This window comes from Mobula hypostoma, chromosome 1 (genome assembly GCF_963921235.1).
Source record: "Mobula hypostoma chromosome 1, sMobHyp1.1, whole genome shotgun sequence".
NCBI classification, from domain to species: domain Eukaryota; kingdom Metazoa; phylum Chordata; class Chondrichthyes; order Myliobatiformes; family Myliobatidae; genus Mobula; species Mobula hypostoma.
This window is the reverse complement of record NC_086097.1, coordinates 238,150,928-238,171,026: the sequence shown is the minus strand read 5'-3', so window position 1 is coordinate 238,171,026 and position 20,099 is coordinate 238,150,928. Positions and strand designations below refer to the sequence as shown.

The 20,099-nt window shown below is 41.4% G+C and overlaps 1 protein-coding gene across 1 annotated transcript in view; it reads left to right on the top strand.

Annotated features, from left to right (window-relative positions):
- The window catches only part of csmd3b (CUB and Sushi multiple domains 3b), a 2,345,756-nt gene that overhangs the window by 1,122,850 nt on the left and 1,202,807 nt on the right, over positions 1-20,099 (top strand). The window contains exon 5 of the mRNA XM_063066157.1: positions 6,161-6,368. Within this exon, the coding sequence (XP_062922227.1) occupies positions 6,161-6,368 (208 nt within the window). The remainder of the gene's footprint in view (positions 1-6,160; positions 6,369-20,099) is intronic.

Sequence of the window (20,099 nt, the reverse complement as noted above, 5' to 3'; positions counted from 1 at the left end):
GGTGGTGATTCCACTTAGAACACAGACACAGAATATAGAAGAGTACAGCACAGGAACAGGTCATTTATCCCACAGCATTGTGCCAAACCAGCTAAAAACAAATCAAAAACATCCAAACACTAATCCCTCCTACCTACACCATATCTATAATCCCTCCATCTTCCTTTTCTCCATGTACCTATCCAAATGTACCCACTAATGTACCTTCAGATTGCCAGCAGGTTGTAAGAGTGGCTCCCTCATATCCAACCCGCTGACTCAATACAGGAGCTCCTCAGGACTGTGTACTGAGTCCCCTCCTTTATGTTCTGTATACCCATGACTGTATCGCCAACCACTGCTCCAATCCACTAATTGAATATGCCGACGACACTACATTGATTGGCCTTATCTCAAATAATAACAAGGTGGCCTACAGGGAAGAAGTCAAGGAAATACAATGGTGTCAAGAAAACCTCTCCTTCAATGTCGCAAAAACAAAGGAGCCGGTTGTGGATTACAGGAGGAATGGAGATGGGCTAACCCCTATTGACATCAATGGATCTGGGGTTGAGAGGGTGAACAGCTTCAAGTTCCTCGGCATCCACATCACCGAGGACCTCACGTGGTCTGTACACACCAGCTGTGCGGCAAGAAAGGCACAACAGCGCCTCTTTCACCTCAGATGGTTGAGGAAGTTTGAAATGGATATTACAAGGATGTTGCCGGGACTTGAGAAACTCTGTTACAGAGAAAGGTTGGATAGGTTAGGACTTTATTCCCTGGAGCGTAGAAGAATGAGGGAAGATTTGATAGAGGTATATAAAATTATGATGGATATAGATAGAGTGAATGCAAGCAGGCATTTTCCATTGAGGCAAGGGGAGAAAAAAACCCAGAGGACATGGGTCAAGGGTGAGGGGGGTAAAGTTTAAAGGGAACATTAGCGGGGGCTTCTTCACACAGAGAGTGGTGGGAGTATGGAATGAGCTGCGAGACGAGGTGGTAAATGCGGGTTCTTTTTTAACATTTAAGAATAAATTGGACAGATACATGGATGGGAGGTGTATGGAGGGATATGGTCCGTCTGCAGGTCAGTGGGACTAGGCAGAAAATGGATCGGCACAGCCAAGAAGGGCCAAAAGGCCTGTTTCTGTGCTGTAGTTTTCCTATGGTTTCTATGGTTTCTACTCCCCCTCCCACGCACAAGCAGCAGTACAACAATGACCCTCCTCCTCCCACACTTACATCAGCAAGGAAATGCACTCTCCACCCACCAAGCAAGCAATAGCAAAGCCCCCAAGAAAGACCATGATCTGGAGTAAAAGAAAATCTAATCATTCACCCGACAGTTCAACATACAGCAGTCTCTCCCCCTCCTTCTCCCCCTCCTTCTCCCCCTCCTTCTCCCCCTCCTTCTCCCCCTCCTTCTCCCCCTCCTTCTCCCCCTCCTTCTCCCCCTTCTTCTCCCCCTCCCTCTCCCCTCCCTCTTTCTCTCTCCCCTCCTCCCTCTCTCTTCCTCTCTCCGTCCCTCCCTAATAAAGGGACAGAAAGGTGTCACACGGCGAGAGGGGAGACCAACAAGACAGAACAACTCCTGATTTACTGTGTTAAATTCCGTGGCATCGCTATTCCTCTCCCCCCCTCCCCCCACCCCGAGTTCTCTAACTCAAAAATAGGCAACAAACACTCAACCACCAAGGACGAGAGAGAGAGAGAGAGAGCGCGCGCCTGATCTGAGTGCAGGCCCCCGCAACCCCGCCCCCAGCTGATCTGCTGTTCCCAATGTTCCCATAATGCTTCAGTTGGAAGCACAGGCCTAGAGTTGGCTCGTCCTCAGGGCTGCAAACCCTCAGAAACCCGGTGGCACGCTCATCTTCTGGGCCGTGTCCTTGGGATATCGAAAAATGGCTTGTCGGTGAATCCCGGGATCAGGTCCCATTGCGGCAAAAACTGAAGTTTGAGTGTAGCTCTCGGTCAGGGTCATCAACAGAACCCTGTCCACCTTGTAAAGGGAAAAGAGAGATATTAAAGGTAGAAATTAAGCTGTTTCCACAGATGAGATCGAAGAAGTTGCTGTCGAGAACCATTTAAAACACAAAGTAGAAGCAGTTTCGTAAGCTGTCTGCAGGATGTCGCTGTTGGCCGCATTGGTCGCTGGCAGCCATCTTGTTCATATTTTCAGAAAGTGACCATTTTAGATGCAGTGCTTCAAATATAACTTAACCACTATTTTAACATACTCATTGAACTCCACGAACCCAAACAATACAAAATGCTTTAATAACAGCTCCCTTAATAAGTACTGTCACCTTTGAAGTTTTATGCATTCACCTTACACTGTCTGTTTCTGCACTCGTTTTAGAGATGCACCACGAATTCTACTCTTTCTTTCTTTCCACCAAAATGTATTACCTTGTAACTAGGTCTGTTAAATTTTATCTGCCAGTCGTCTGCACATTCTGTCAGGATAAGTATGTTCCCTTTGATCTTTCATCTGCATTACTGCCAACTGCATCTCTAAGTTTCATGTTATCTACAAAGTTTGAAATATTACCTGAATGCTTAAATCTAAGCCATCATTATAATGAGATAAGTTGGTTGGGGTCGACTATGGATGTTGCGTCCTAGCTGACTACAATACATTCAATCAATATGCAAGCCAGGGCAGTACGATATGGAACACAAGCTGTTTCATTGCTATAAATCAAAGAGGAAGCAGTAGTCACAGTAATGCCCCCCATCAAACCTGATGATTTATTTGGGAGACAGCACAATTTTAAGCTGGAAGAATAAGCATGCCATACCAAGTGACATTATCACTTTACCGTAAAGCAGGAACACAGTGTGATGCTAACTTAGTCAGCTCCATCATAGCCTTTGTGGTATCCAGATCATCTTCAAGGAGTGATACCTCAAAAACGTGCATCCATCGTTAAGGACCACCATCACCCAGGTCATGCCCTGTTCTCATTGCTACCGTTGGGAAGGAGGTACAGAAGCCTGAAGGCACACACTCAGTGATTCGGGCACAGCTTCTTCCCCCCCCCATCCGATTTCTGACAGGACATTGAACCTGTGAACACTACCTTGCTACTTTTATGTTTTTATTTTTGCACTATTCAAGTAAGTGGTGTACATTTGCTAATGTACACACACCCACATGCATTTAAGAATGATCCAGCATAGCATGGGGTCTTCGAAATCACATTAAAAAAATCAAAGCATATGCAAGTTCTATTACAAAATCCATTCTGCTATGATTTATAACAGAAGCACCTTCTAATGGGAACTGAGGCATTGACCCAGAAGAACACCCATATTTTATATTCTGAGGTAGTGAACCATTTAGTGATTAAATAATGAAGATTTATTATTGTCTACTCTTGGGACACAGAACTTTGTTTATAGTTCATTATTTTTGCAGTTCTATCAATATCTTGGCAGTAATAGAAGATCATCCTTTCTACTGAAGGTCAGATTGCGGTTTGGTGGGGGAGAAAAAAATCACAACTACCACAAAATAAGCCAGTATTGCACACTGCATTTCCTCTTGCATGATTACAAATTGCAATTGCGGCCTCTGTCTTGTAATTAGATTTATAAGTGCATTCTATTTTATTGCTGATGAATGGATCTTCAGCTCTTTCCACTAAGTGAGGTGCAATGCATGAAACAATTAAATTTCAGCTGCTAATTAAAGGCATTGTTAATTGACATTAATTATCAAAACTATGTAATGGCAATAAAATAAGGTTATTCAATTCAGAATTATGCAACGTTTTGACTGGTGGTGTTAAATATTAGAGACTGGAGATTTGAAGCCCAATGCCTCTATCTCTGGGAGTTCGGGCCAGAGAAAGGAGGTTGGGAGCCAAATGTTTGCAGTTCTGGGAGTCTGGGGCAAAGGACTGGAGGACCTGATGTGGCCTATCCTGGGGCTGGAGGCCTGTGTGTACATGAGAAGGGTAGGAGAGTGAGAAAAGGGTTTGATTTACTGTTGTTTTATTCTGATGTTGAGGTTGCTACACATAGTGGTCACTTTATTTGGTACACCTGCTCGTTGATGCAAATATCTAATCAACCAATCATGTAGCAGCCACGCAATGCACAAAAGCTTGCAGACATGGTCAAAAAATACAATTGCTGTTGAGACAAAACATCAGAATTGGGAAGAAGTGTGATTGTGGAATGATTGTTGGTGCCTGACAGGGTGGTTTGAGTATCTCAGAAACTGATGACCTCCTGGATTTTCCTCACACAATGGTCTTTAGAGTTTGCAGTGGGTGGTACGTAAATTAAAAAAAAAATTCCAGTGAGCAGCAGTCCTGAGGGTGAAAACGCCTTGTTAAGCAAAGAGGTCAGAGGAGAATAGCCAGAATAGTTCAAGCTGACAGGAAGGTGAGAGTAACTCAAATAACCATGTGTTACAAAAGTGGTGTGCAGAGGAACATCTCTGAATGCACAACATGTCAAATCTTGAGGTGAATGGGTTACACCAACAGACAAATACAAACATACACTGAGTGGCCACTTTATTAGATACAGGAGGTACCTAATAATTTGTCTACTGAATGTGTGTTGTGTTGAACATTGTCAGTATGCTATATTGGCACTGGAAAACATGACAACATTTGCTACCCATCCCCAGCACATCCTTGGGTGTGCTGATTGTTAATGCAAATGATGCGTTTCACTGTATGTTTTGATGCACATGTGAAAAATAAATATGGATCTGAATATTTGCATGTTAAGGATGGTGTCTAGTTAAGGTACAGGTAGAATGGTGACGAGGGTAACAGGGCATGCAACGTTAACTCCTTCCAGAAGTCCAGAGCATAGGCAGGTTGTGTAGAGCAAGGACAAAAATGGAGCAACACAATTAAATGTTCTTACTGAATCATATTAGCCATGCATGCTGTGGACTACTTACAGTGTGGGAGTTAAGAACTGTGCCCATTGAGTAAAAAGCAAGTGCACTCGCAAGCCTGCGCTGTAACTGAGTGCCTCCCATGCATTGGAGGCCCAATCGATTCACCACGTGATCGCCCAGCCACATGCATGCTTGCTATATTCTTGCAATTGATCCGATATACAGTTCACACTCAGCATGTGATAACAATTACATCCTTTGGAGATTTCCCCCTTCAAAAGAGAATGACCAAAAGTACTTCCACTAACAGGAAGGACTTTGAGAAATAAAGAGAGATTTACCAAGATCATCGAGCACATATCAGATAGTGGCTGCTTTATTTTTCAGCTGCTTCTGTGATTCGGCAATTCTTTGCTGCTTTCTGCTGTTGACACGAGTTCCAAAGGTTCCCAGAGTTACAATGCCGTGGGCCAGAAGTCATTTTGCTGGCCATGTTTTTGCACAAAGTCAGATAGGAAAGAAAAACTAAATGAGGCAGGGGTGGGAGTGGGGGGGAGACACTCAGCAAGTCAAACTGCATCTTGTGGAAAGAGCGAATGTTTTAAGATTCTTCATCAGAACGGTTATAATGAAAAGTTTTGAACTTGACGTGCTAACTCTTGGACCCAATATTAGATCTCTTTCCAACCAGGGAAACTCTTCCTCTTCCTGAGATGCAGCTTTCAGCATTGACTGTTTTTCTATTAGATTTCCAATATGTACTTTATACTTCATTGTCACCAAACAATTGATACTAGAGCGTACAATCATCACAGTCATGTGAAGTCACAGTCTGCCTGTGCCTTCATTCACATCCAGGACATGGCCGCTTCTTATTGTCACCATCTGGGAAGAGGCACAGAAGCCTAAAGGTACACACTCAGTGATTTAGGAACAGCTTCTTCTCCTCCGCCATCAGATTTCAGAATGGGCTATGAACAGTCTATCACACTATTTCATTACTTTTCTCTTTTTGCAATATTGATTCATTTCCCGAAATAAATGCTAACTGAATTCCTACAGCAGTTTGTGTGTTTTGATCCAGTTTTTTCTCCGCTCCTCCAGCTTTAATCTTGCCTCCACTCTCTGATCAGCTGCAATCTTATCGAATGATGGAGTAACTTGGAAGGGCTTTATTTCTTATATTAATTGTTATGCTGCTCTGAGCACCTTTAATGGACTTCAATGTATTATTTGCATTATATGATTGTATTTTTGTTGTTCAGTGTCAGAGCTCAAGCCAATAACTTATTTTCTTTCTCTACCCAGCTGAAGATGGCTGTGGGGGAACTCTGCAAGGATCCAGCGGCATCATTTCGAGTCCAAACTTCCCTGGCGAGTATTACAATAATGCGGACTGTACATGGACAATTGCTGCCGAGCTTGGGGATACCATCTCGCTCATTTTTACGGATTTTCAACTTGAAGAGAAGTATGATTATTTGGAAATTGAAGGGTCAGAGCCCCCATCAATATGGTAAGTCAATATCATTTCCAAAATAAGTGCCATTTGAATGTAAGTCACAATTCTGATTGCCATCTCAACACATTTGAACACATCCATTTTGAAAAAAATGATTGAGTTCAACATTTTTCTAAGTTCACCTGATTTTCCATGACTCAAAGGATAAATCTGTTTGTATTAGATCATCCTTAAAACAAAGTAAATGATCATTAGTCTATAAAAACAGTAGTTAATTAGTAAAAATAAATCTATTCACACCAATTGAAATGTTCAATTACAGCTTTATCATTTGGATCGGGTTTTAATTGGCTCCCTATGATATTTTGTTGATATCTAATTAACTGATGAACATCAGCATAATTATTGTCAGAATATATGTCTTTAGTAACACCTCTTTAATACTGATGAATAACAACTATTCCTATTATATACTGCGATGGTTCATCAATAATTATCAACTTGTGTATTTTACCAATAGTGTATGATGCATCCAGTAATCTGAGTGCATAACCAAAGCTGAACTTTTTAATGTTGTAATGCAACAGACTCAAACCCAATCCATATTTCTCTCTAAGGAGTGATTGCTTTTTGAGTCCGGCAATTTCAGTAAAATTCTTCAGATATCAGGAGTAATGTTCTTATTTTAATAGTTGCTTTAGATTGGACAAAATATATCGTCTCCACTAAGTTCCAAATACTGTGAAACTGCTTTTGCTCTTCCATAAAAATTTGTTCATCTCTTACATCCTTCTTCATGCACACTTGATTTGTGTATTTGCTGTTATTTCTGATTAGCAATAGCGTGATTGCTTGAGTCGACTGTGATGTTTTTCTAAGGAATTGTCTATTGGTGGGTCCTCAAGTGGATGCAGAGACCGAACTGGGATCCATATTATAACAGCTGTACTCGGTAAATGCACTCCTTCCAAAGGTGCATGCACTCACACACGAACATTTCCTTGTCATTCTCCTGTTGGTTGCCGTGAGTGTGCACACTTCAATGTCTTCCCCGGCATATTCTCATAACTGTTTCCCCTCCGCATTGCTACATACGTTCAGTCAGACACCAAATTCTAGTTTAATTTAATTCTTTACTTGTACTTACCTACTGCCCATTACACTCCTGGTGTTTAGGGCAGTGAGGAAAGTCCTCCGTCTCTGTCTGTATAGGATTCTTCATTGCTGTTTCCGTAACAGTTTTGTTTTGCCTGTCAGTGTTGGACCACTCCTAGTCTTGCCTCTACACTCTTTGACTAGTTTGGCATGGGTGGCCCTCCCAACAGTCAAAGCACAAGACCCTATCTCCAGCTAACATAGGTCTCCAGATTGAGGAAGGCAAGCCTCCAAACCCTAGAACAAGTTTGCGGTCCTCTTGGAGGACTCTTTATTTGTATTGTGTTGAGCATTCTGTTATTTTACGCTGTTGCTTCCCAACAGTCCTATGGCTTTCACTGGATACTAAACCAAGCCGATACACTCGGGTTGGCTTTATGGTGCCTTTCCCACTGTACACGGTGGAATATTTTTTAGTAATGGGGTGCATCATATTTTAACTCGTGTAGTCTTGGGTTAACTTTGTTGGTAATTAAAGATGGTACATCCTAGTGCCTAATAAAAGGAGTTCATCGCCCTCAGTATGAGAGAGAGTTAGTGGCTGCCAGGAGTTCACATTGAACAAGAATACGTACGGAGCTTTGATTGTGTTTTATATCATTTTGTAAACATTGGCCTATTTCTCTTCACTATTTTTGCGAACTTAAGTTTAATTTTTGATGCACTTAATAAACACCCATGCACTAAAGTGCAAAGTGACTCTAGCCATTTTTTCTTTGATGATACACATGTTTGACACACACATTCCGGTGCAGTGTGAGTAAGGGTAAGGAGTGTCTGTGGTTACTGGTTGGGTCTCTTGGTTGTGTTGTCTCTCCTTTTGTATTTGCCGTTCATTCGCTGCGGCACAGCAGAGGTCGTTCTCATGTAGCGCAGCTCCCTCTTGAACAGATTTCCTTCTGGTGTATCTATTGAGTGAAGTGTCTTCCGTGTTTTTAGATATGATGTTTGGAAGTAGTGTTTCAATGTTGATATTTAAGTTTTAAATTGTATTATCTGAAGAAATGTCCATCTGAGTGTACCACTATAAGCAGCATGAATTTATATTTGACCTTTATTAGAACAATATTAAACTAAATTTAACACATTGCCTCATAAGATGATAATCAGTGATAATCAAAAGGCTGATGAAAGAGACATGCAGGGAGATTTAGGAAATTGGTTGCTGAGTCACAGTATCTGAAGACATAGATCAGATTAGATTAGATTATGAAGACACGCAGTCCTCTTTTATTGTCATTTAGTAATGCATGTATTAAGAAATGATACAATATTTCCTCTGGTGTGATATCACAAAATACAGGTCAGACCAAGACTGAAAAAACTAACAAAACCACATAATATAGTTACAACAGTGCAACAATACCATAACCTGAGAAGAACAGTCCATGAGCACAGTAAAAAGTTCAAAGTCTGTCAAATGTCCCATATCTCACACAGATGGGAGAAGGAAGAAAAACTCTCCCTGCCATGCCCGACCACATTCCGACTCTGAGTCGTCCGAAAACTTCGAGCCTCCGATCAGCTCTCCGACACCAAGTGCCGAGCACCATCTCTATCTGAATGATTCGACCTCAATCTTGGTCGCCAATAGCAGGCAAAGGAGGGGATTTTGAGGCCTTCCCTCCTGAAGATTCTCGATCGCGCAGTAACAACAGCAGCAAACCTGCGTTACAGAAATTTCTCCAGATGTTTCTCTGGGCTTTCACGCCTATCTCCATCAAATCAGAATTGTCCATGGCCCCTATTTAACGGATACAATATCATTTTCACCAGAGGGCTGCGCACACATGGCGCGCTGTTATCTCTCCTCCCGCTTAGATACTACCGGCATGATGATTAAATTTGGGAGAAGTCATAGGGCAGTTATTGGAGGAATCCAGAAATCTGAAGGTTAAGGTTTGATCAAAATTCCATAAATAGAAAGAGTCCAAGGTTTAGGATTATAAAGCTAAAACTCATACTTGGCTAATCCCGAAACTAATGTATTCTAGGTCAGAGGACACGGAGATAATAGATAGACGTAGCATGCTGTCATTGGAACAGGGTTTTGGTGGCTTCAAATTAACAGACATTGGGAGCTTGAAGACAAGTCAAGAGTGTGTTGCGCTTGTCAAGTACAGAGATATGAAAGGCATGGACAAGTGTTCGAACAGGAGGCATTGAGGCAGGAGTAAAGTCCAGTAATGTTCTGGAGGAAGAGGTTAGCAATTTCAGTAATGCCGTGAATCTGTGACTTGAAGTACTTCCTCTGGGTTAATATATCACCAAGGTTGTAAAAAGTGCCACCCCACCTCAAATTGTTGCTAGGGAGGGAATGGGGTCAGTGACTTGGGGAAAAGCATCAGAGAAATGCCTTTTCGTATTAAAGAACCACACCTACTGCTGTTTAATAAGGGAGCGAAGGCAGAAAGCTGGATGACTGAATGTTTCATGAAAATAGTATTGGGGGGAAGCCTCTTCCTTAACTCTCCATCCTCCCCCACCACCTGGATTCACCTATCACCTTCTAGCTTGTACTCCTTCCCTCCACCCATCTTAATATTCTGGTTCTTCCCTCCACCCCCTTTCTTTCCATTCCTGATGAAGGGTTTTGGCCTGAAGCATCACCTGTTTATTCCTTTCTATACATGATGCTTGACTTGCTGAGTTCCTCCAGCATTTTATGTAGAGCATTCGGGAGGGAGAAGGAAATGGGTACTGTGCAAAAGTTAGGCTTAGCAAAATTTTTATAGGAACTAGCGAAAGATACAAGTTTGGTGCCAAAGCTCAGGGAAGACTGGATGAAGGGAGGAAGTGTCAGCACAACTAAAGAGATGGTTTCAACCTTTGTGACAAAGACATCTATTATGTTTTGTAACTTAAGAATATTAAACTAATTTCAAGAAAAAGACGAGCAGGAGCGAGGCGCGCACGTATCATGTGGTAGAATCATGACGTAAACAATTAATTTATTTTTACATATAATCGGTAATAAATTATTTAAACAAATGAGAATGCTTAATCAAACAATATATTTATAATATTGCACTTATACCACTGAAATATTAAATACACAACGGTCCTACCCACTTAGTTATAAACTCCAACTCAATAGAGAGTGCATCTCAACTACATACACAGTACATTATACGATAAACTACTATATAAACATCCACAGAATGGCCTAAGAACTTATTCATTGTGGAGGCTTTCTTACTCTTGTGCATTAACGTCTTTCCTGACAAGGGGTATCACTCTGCTTGGCAGGTGAGACTTGTGGCAATGAAACAGTGACAGGTTCTGAGGTCTCCTCTGTGGTGGTTGTAGGAGTTGACTCTGAGACTGCAGGAAGTGGTTCTAGACCCCTTTTTTCTTATTTTCTTAGCTTTTCTCTCCAGATCTACTTTGACCCTTGCTTCTCTCCTGGTCCCGCTTCTTTCTGTATCTTTATCTCTTCTCTACTTTTCAACTTCTTGACTTTCTTTTTCTAGTTATTTTCTGAGTATCTCAGAATTTGCTAATTTCTCATGAAACTAAGTCATGTTAATCCTCTTCCATTTCCATAGCACTAATGTCACCCTCCTCTATCTTTTGTAGTTTCTTCCTTCTAGGATGTCCATCTTGATCTTGGGCAGGTGCATTTAGTTCACTGGAGTAGTCTCTTATTAATCCTTCTATTGCTCCCTTTACGATCTGATCTCTCCTCTTAGTTTCCTCATCGTCAACATCATCTGACAAATCCTCTATTTTTGTATCTCCATTGATTCTTTTCTTTTTGGCCTTCCATTCATCCTGCTGGGCTTCGGTCTTTGCATCTAATTTTACAAACAACATTTTGTCTCCCACTTGAAGTTCATGCAGTAATCTTAATGAGCACAGAGTAGATTCTGCTTCTTTATACGCACAAAATCTGAATGCTTGTGACTTTTTTGAAGCGCCTTAAATTCTCTTCCAGCTTAAAACCAAGCCACATTTCACAAGTAACTGCATGATTAACATATCAGAGGCTTTCTCAGATATGCTACTGACAAAAACTATTGTACTTGGACCACTGCTTTTGCACTTTCACGCTTCTTCTGGGCTTTCCAACCAGAGACACAGATGTTGGCACCAATGTCTGTTGTCATCTTTTGGGCAATGGTGCATTGTGTTCGGCATGGTGACAGTTGTGGTTCAGTACCTTTCTTAATTCGCTTTCATTCGACTCTGTTTACAGGGGACATGGCATGAAAATGGTGGATGGATCTTCAATCAATTTGTAGTTGTCTCAGTTAATCACAACCCACAATGCTGGCCCTCCTGGTTTTACCACATACATGCTCTTTTCTCCAGTATAAGTTCTCAGTTGGATACCTGCAGGCTTTAGTTTAGTATCTTTCAAATGCCGTTCAAACTTATATTGTGGAACGAATGAAACTGTTGAGCCAGTGTCTAATTTCATTTTAATTCATTTGCAATTCACTTCTGATATTAGTCATATATTTTGTTTATTGTTTTCACATTGTAAATCTCAAGGGTACTCAATCATGTGTCACTCTCATCATTATCACATTTTTTCATCAACGGTATCCCGATTAATGCTCTTTTTGAAACTGCAACTTGACTTCTTAGCTTTTTCTCTACCCTGTGCTGACCATTTGTTTTTTGTCTGTCCGACATGCGTCCTTCGTGGGTGTCCTACTTTGCCACATTTTCTGCAAATTTCACCTGTGAGACTCTGCTTCAGTGGTAACACGATTTGTTTGGCCTGGTCAGTTTCTGTTCAGATGCTGCAATTTTGTTCACTCTGACCTTCATTCCTGACTGCAACACAATTGTGTCTGCTGTTTCCATTGATACAGCTATTTCAACTGCCCTTTAAATGTAAATTATGCCTCAGTTAGGAGCTATTCTTGAATAATTTCTTGTAAGACTCCCCAAACTAACGATCCTTCTGTGCATCATTAAGCCCATTAGCAAAATGACAAATGCTCAGACAGCTTCTTTAATTCAGCCTCGAATGCTGAAATTGACTCCCCTTCCTTTTGATTCTGCATATGAAACATAAAGCATTTTTGCAATCAATAATGGTTTCAGTTCTAAATGTCCCTGTATTACTTTCATGATATCAGCAAAGCTCATTTTGGCTGGTTTGGTTGGAGCTGTCAAACTCCAAAGCAAACTGTATGCCTTAAAACCCAGTGCACTTTTTTCTCATCAGCTATTTCATTTTTTTAAAATACTGTGCAATCTATTCAGTATACAAAATCCAGTTATCTTTTGTGTAATCTAACATGTCAATCTTTCAATGTAGCCAGCATTTCTGTTTTTTAAAAATATATATTATCACCTCTATTCATGAACACATGAGTTCTTCAATTTTCTGCCTTTTTTTAAACTTGAGAACATGCTGCACTGCTTTCTTTAAAAACTCAGCCATACCTTGCTGCCGTTTGTTTTTATCTCAACCGTCTCACTGCACCTCAATAGGTCAGTAGCTATCTCAGGTTCAGTTTAATACAGCCTCATCACCACTATTATGTTTTGTAACTTCAAAATATTGAACTAATTGCAAGAAAAAGGTGGGAACCCAAGAGATGCGAGCCTTGGTTTGTTCTTTACATGTGGTAGCATCATAAAGTATGCAATTCACTTACTTTTACATATAATCCATGATGAATTATTTAAATGACCAAGAATGCTAAATCAAAGAATATATTTACAACATTACTCAAATACTACTGAAATACTAAACACACAACAACATCTACAAGTTCTTTGTATTTGCTGGAAGTTCTGAATGGAACTCTTTGTATACAATTGATTGCAACCAATAAGACTTGAAGTAGATGAGAGGCTTTGTTGTTGCCTTGAAGATATATGGAATATAAAAAAGATCAGTAATTGAATGTTAAGAATAGGAAATAGCCACATAATTTTAAGACTTAGATGATCAAACACTTTGCAGAGAAGCATGGCTTTCGGCCTATAGATTGTCTCCTGTGAAAAGTAGTTTGTATGATCCAATTTGCAAAGTTGGATCAATGCCTGAGAAACTTCACAGAATGCTACCTCTCTAAAAGTTGTATCTCCTATGGGTATGTCAATTATTGCAATTCTATGTTGAGGCTGTTGCCCTTGCAAATGGTTTGATGCCCAGTAATATTTTTTGTTACATATCCTTTTCTATTCCTGATTGGCCTGACTGCAACTTGTGTTTTTCAATTGTTCTCTGTACATGAGGGATCGTTCTAGAAACCAAGCATCTGAATAACCTCATTCAAAATATCCTATTCATTGGCACTTCTTTCGAAGGAAAATTAATAACTTACTGACACCTGGCATCAGGGTTTCCAGCCTATAAAACTGCAAGAAGGCTTTTTCAGCTGAAGTTGGGTGAAATTAAAGCTAGAGGTTATGGGTTAAGGGTGAAAGGTGAAATGCTTAGTGGGAACATAAGGGGGAACTACTTCACTCAGAAGTTGCAGAGGTTGTGAAACAAGCTGCCAGCAGAAGTGGTGGATGCAGGTTCAATTTCAACATTTGGAGAAGTTTGGATAAGTACATAGATGGAAGGGGTATGATGCATTATGATCCAGGTATGGGCAGATGGAACTAGGCAGAACAGACGAGATGAGCCAAAGGGCCTGTTCTGTGCTATAGTGCTCCATGACTCTATGAACTCATATTTCCAAGACTTGTCAGGTAAAGAAATTATATTTCAGGTGAAGTAATTGTGAAAAACATCATATCAAAGTCAAAAATAACTAGAAACCTACTGAAAATGGGTTTACTTTGAAGTGAGCCTTGAAGGAGACGATACAAGGTAAGGTGTTTAGGGAGATTGGTTCACAACTTGGAGCCAAGCCTGTAGGTTGGGAAGAGGGAGGGTATGCAACAGACACTGTTAATAGAGTACTGTGCAAAAGTCTTAAGCATGTAACATAACTCGGGTGCCTAAGTCTTTTGCACAGTCCTGTATTTGTTAAGGTGGAGGGGAGAGCAAGTTTGTAAATCTGGCGGGGCCAAAGGATGTTGGAAATGGTGAGAGTGGAGCACCACATGAGGGATGTGGAACAAGTGGCAGAGGAGGAGTGATGGGTTGGGAGCAGATACACCCAGCCCTGAGACACCAGGCCAAGTCATTTGATTCCAAACATTTGGTTTATTGACCATTACAGAATGTCTCTCTCTTGTTTCTTGCTCTCTCCGCTCTCCTTTCCCCTTTACCCAAACATGATTCCCCTCTCTCTGCCCCTTCCCAATGTCAGTCCACAATAGAGACCCATTATCAGAATCATGTTTGTCATCTGTCATGAAATCTGCTTTTTTTTTGCCACAGTACAGTGCATTACATAAAATTATTACAGTACTATGCAAACGTCTGAAGCAACCTAGCTATATATATGTGCCCAAGACTTTTGTACAGTACTGTATATAGTTAATATACTGTATTAGTTAACATATTGCGTCCAGTTCATTGGTTCATTGCTGAGACTGATAGCAGGAGAACTGCATGGCCATGGTTGTTGTGAGGATCAGGCCCTCATGTCACAGCATCACCTGTTTCAGATGCTGGAGGCAATGTAGGAGAGGACAGAGCCACAGCGAGCTTGCTTGAATCCTTGTTGGGGTGAGGGCTGTCTCCTCCCATTGGTGCTACTCTCCAGTGTTCGCTCGCAGGAAGAGAAGTTTAACTGCATTTGCAGCAGCTCGGGCAAGCTGATTTAGCTGCAGCTGAACCTTGGCAAGATAAGGAACTTGTCTTCAGGGCAACATCCATGCTACTCAGTGACTTGTACCAATATTATTTTTTGTGACTGTATCTGCTATCATCCCAATATGTGCTGTGTGCTGTTTGTGACCGTATGTCCTCTGTCTTACGCCTTAGTCCCAGAGGAACACTGTTGGACTCATTCGTATACATGTGTATGGTTGAACGTTAATTAAACTTGAACGAACTTGAACATATGATTAAAGTCTGAGTAGTTGGAATGGGAGTTCAAGCCCATATGTATAGCGAGGGTGCCTAAGACTTTTACACAGTACTGTATTTGCCAACGTGGAGCTGAGGATGAGTTTGTAAATCTGTCAGGAATGTTGGGCTGTAGGGGTGGAATAGAGCACTATAGGTACTTTATGTATGTCTGAACGTTTCTGTAACAGACAGTAAGTGGTGAATGTTCTTAACAAAGGAAAATTAATTGAATTCTAACGATGTAAAATTAAAAATCCTGAAAGATTGCAAAAAGCAACATTTTAGAATGTTACAAATGTAAATAGTAATGTGGAATTCCATAATTTTTAATTCCTTTATGTGATAGTCATCTTCTGAAAATACATTTAAAAAATCTTATTTTCTCAAAAGGAAAATAGCATTTCTCCCTCCCCCACTTAGCAGTTAGAGGTTCTTGGCTCAAAACATTGGCTTATTCTCCTTATGAATGTTGCCTGACTTGCTGAGTTCCTCCAGCATTTATGTGTATTGCTCAAGATTTCCAGCATCTGCAGAATCTCTCTTGGATTTATGAGGATTTTTGATGTATTTTCATCAAAATAAAAATGCAGAATATAAAATGCAGTCTGAACTTCTGATTATAATTTTCGATTGTGTCTACGTGGGTAACAGAGCTCTCAAAATACATCACAACCTGTACTTCAAAGGATCATTCCAGGTGAAGTGGGAATCTTCTGGCTGTTACTTTTTAGATTCAATTATGAGGACACTCAGTCCTTGTTTATTGTCATTTAGAAATGCATGCATTAAAAAAATGATACAATGTTCCTCCAGAACGATATCACAGAAACACAGGATAAACCAAGGCTAAAACTGACAAAACCGCATAATTATAACATATAACAGTGCAAAGCAATACCGTAATTTGATAAGGAGCAGACCATGGGCACAGTAAAAAAAAATGTCTCAAGTCCCGATAGCCCCATCATCTCACGCAGATGGTAGAAGGGAGAAACTCTCCCTGTCATGAGTTCCAAGCGCCACAAACTTGCCGATGCATTGGAAGCACCCGACTGCAGCCGACTCTGAGTCCGTCTGAAAACTTCGAGCCTCCGACACTGAGCACTGAGCACCATCCTCTGCCGAGCGCTTCGATATCGCCCCAGCCACCGAGCAACAAGCAAAGCCGAGGACTTGGGGCCTTCCCCTACAGAGATTCTGGATCACACAGTAGCAGCGAAGCAGGCATTTCAGAAGTTTCACCAGGTGTTCCTCCGAGCTCTCACGTCTGTCTCCATCAAATCAGGATTGTGCACAGCACCCTACTTGACAGATAACAGACATCATTTTCAGAATGGCAGGCAGTGACTAGTGGGGTACCGCAAGGCTCAGTGCTGGGACCGCAGCTATTTACAATATACATTAATGATTTAGATGAAGAGATTAAAAGTAACATTAGCAAATTTGCAGATGACACAAAGCTGGGTGGCAGTGAGAAGGGTGTTATGAGAATGCAGAGTGACTTGGACAGGTTGGGTGAGTGGGCAGATGCATGGCAAATGCAGTTTAATGTGGATAAATGTGAGGTTATCCACTTTGGTGGCAAGAACAGGAAGGCAGATTACTATCTGAATGGTGTCAAGTTAGGAAAAGGGGAAGTACAATGAGATCTAGGTGTCCTTGTTCATCAGTCACTGAAAGTAAGCATGCAGGTACAGCAGGCAGTGAAGAAAGCTAATGGCATGTTGACTTTCATAACAAGGGGAGTTGAGTATAGGAGCAAAGAGGTCCTTCTGCAGTTGTACAGGGCCCTGGTGAGACCACACCTGGAGTATTATGTACAGTTTTGGTCTCCAAATTTGAGGAAGGACATTCTAGCTATTGAGGGAGTGCAGCGTAGTGCAGGGAGGTTAATTTCTGGGATGGCGGGACTGTCATATGTTGAAAGATTGGAGCGACTGTGGTTGTATACACTGGAATTTAGAAGGATGAGAGGGGATCTGATTGAAACATATAAGATTATTAAGGGATTGGACATGCTAGAGGCAGGAAACATGTTCCCGATGTTGGGGGAGTCCAGAACCAGAGGCTACAGTTTAAGAATAAGGAGTAGACAATTTAGAATGTTGAGGAAAAACCTTTTCACACAGAGGGTTGTGGTTCTGTGGAATGCTCTGCCTCAGAAGGCAGTGGAGGCCAATTCTCTGGATTGTTTCAAAAAAGTGTTAGATAGAGCTCTTAAAGATAGCAGAGTGAAGGGATATGGGGATAAGGCAGGAAAAGGGTACTGATTGTGGATGATCAGCCATGATCACAGTGAATGGTGGTGCTGGCTGGAAGGGCTGAATGGCCTACTCCTGCACCTATTGTCTATTGTCTATTGCTTACCTCCACCGGAGTGACCGCTGCGAGCTGCGTCGTGCTGCCATCTTCTCCTCCCCCCTTGGGAGTATTTCCTATCTGAAGAGAGCAAATTTCTTTGGCAAGGGTTCAGTAGTAGGAGGAAACAGAAATTCACAGGTTCCAATAATCAAAAGTTAATTTCAATTTGTCTCTCTGCAGCATCACTCAGTTAACATTTGCACAGCGTCAATTCTCAGTGATGGGTCCTCAGTCAGTTATGGACCATGAATGTCCTCAGCACAGATAAAGTGCAAATGACAAAGAATGCACAAAACAATATTTCTTTTAATTTTTACGACAAAGTTACAATGGAATACCAGGTACAACTTGCACAGACATAACACTCAACCTCTCGTGGTCTGTGGAGGGGAATCATTAATTTGGAGGCGGAAGATAAAATTTATCAGATCGGACACAAGAGATGCTCCAGCTGCTGGAAATCCTGAGTAAAACAGACAAAATGCTGGAAGAATTCAGCAGGTCAGGCAGCATGTATAGAGAGCAATAAAACAGTCAATGTTTTGGGCGGAGAGCATTCATCGGGGCTGGTGTAAAAAAGACATCAGATTCGGACACCCTGCATATACAGTACTGTCCAATAGTCTATAGCTGTGCTGCTCAAGGCTTTTGCACAATATTGCATTTGTCAATGTGAAGCAGCAAGTGAGTTTGTAAACCTGGTGGGAGCAAAGGGCAATAGCAAGAGTGGAGCGCCGCAGGAGGGATGTGGGATAGGTGGCGGAGAAGGCATGCCGGGGTGGAGGGTGGCATGTATAAAGACACACCTCACCTTGAGACACCAGGCAAGGTAATTTTATTCCAAACAATTGATTTATTGATCATTCCAGAATGTCTCTCTGGTGTTTCCTGTTCCCTCCCTTCTCCCTTCCCCTTTTCCCTATCGTGATTCTCCTCTCCCTGACCCTTCCCACTCTCAGTCCACAACAGAGAACCACGTCAGAATTAGGTTAATCCTCACTCACAAATGCAGGAGTACAGTGCAAAGCATAAAATAACTACAGTACTACGCAAAGTTCTCAGAAATCCCAACTATATATACAGTACCTCTCTCAGACTTCTGCACAGTACTGCAGTTCAATTTATAATCACAGTGAAAGGACCCTTTGATCATCCTACAGAAATATTCTTGTGATTTTTTTGCATTTTTTGATTCTGTACATGAAAAACATCTGTATTTTCATTGATGTCCAGCACTAAGGAAGAAAAGCATTCATGCGTAGCTATCAGGGCAAAACAAAATCAGACATGTGGGGAAGATCACACAAGAAGTGCTTCCTTATCTCCACATATGTAATAGTGTTTTCATAATATAGCCAGGGTTTCTCCTGAGTTAGTATTTTCCTATTGGATAAACAGGTCATTTTGATTCTAAGTTTGCCATTCCTTATTGTTGCTATGTGACAATATTTAAAACATCTACAGCTTTTTCCATGTTCTGCCTTCTTGTTTGCTTCTTTTTACAAGGATATTGCTGGAACTTAAGGATCCGAGTGTTTGAGAAAGGTTGAATTGGCTAGGACTTTATCAGGATGAGTGGAAATGTAATAGTGGGATAAAAAATGAGGGATAGAGATAGAGTTAAGTGCAAGCTTTTTCCACTGAGGGCGGGTGAGACTAGAACTAGAGGTCGTGGGTTAAGGGTGAAAGGTGAAATGTTTAATCGGAACCTGAAGGAGAACTTCTTAACTCAGAAGGTGGAAAGAGTTCAAGGTTTCAAGGTACATTTAATATCAGAGTATGCATACAGTACACAACCTGACATTCGCATTCTCACATAAATCCACAAAACAAAGAAAGTGGCTGCTGAAATGGTGGATCAGGTTTGATTTCAAATTTTAAGAGAAATTTGGGTACTTCCATGGATGGGAGGAGAATGGACCTGGTGCAGGTCGATGGGACTAGGCAGATTAATAATATGACCATAAGACATAGGCGCAGTAGTGGTCATTTGGCTCACCGATCTGCCCTGCCCTTCTATCATGCTTGATTTATTATCTGCCCTCATCAAAAGACCAGAAGATCGTCACAGACTAGATGGGTCAAAGGGCCTGTTTCTCTGATGTAGTGCTCTATGGCTCTTTGATTCTAGTTGTGAATAATCTCAATTTCTCCAGTGTTTCCTTGTCGCTTTACTCTTGAGGATCCGACTTTCGCAACTGTCCTGAGTGACACTGTGACTTCAAATTCCATCATGCATCTTACTTCTAAAAAAAATGTGTGTATCTAAACAACACACATCAAAGTGGCTGGTGAACGCAGCAGGCCAGGCAGCATCTCCAGGAAGAGGT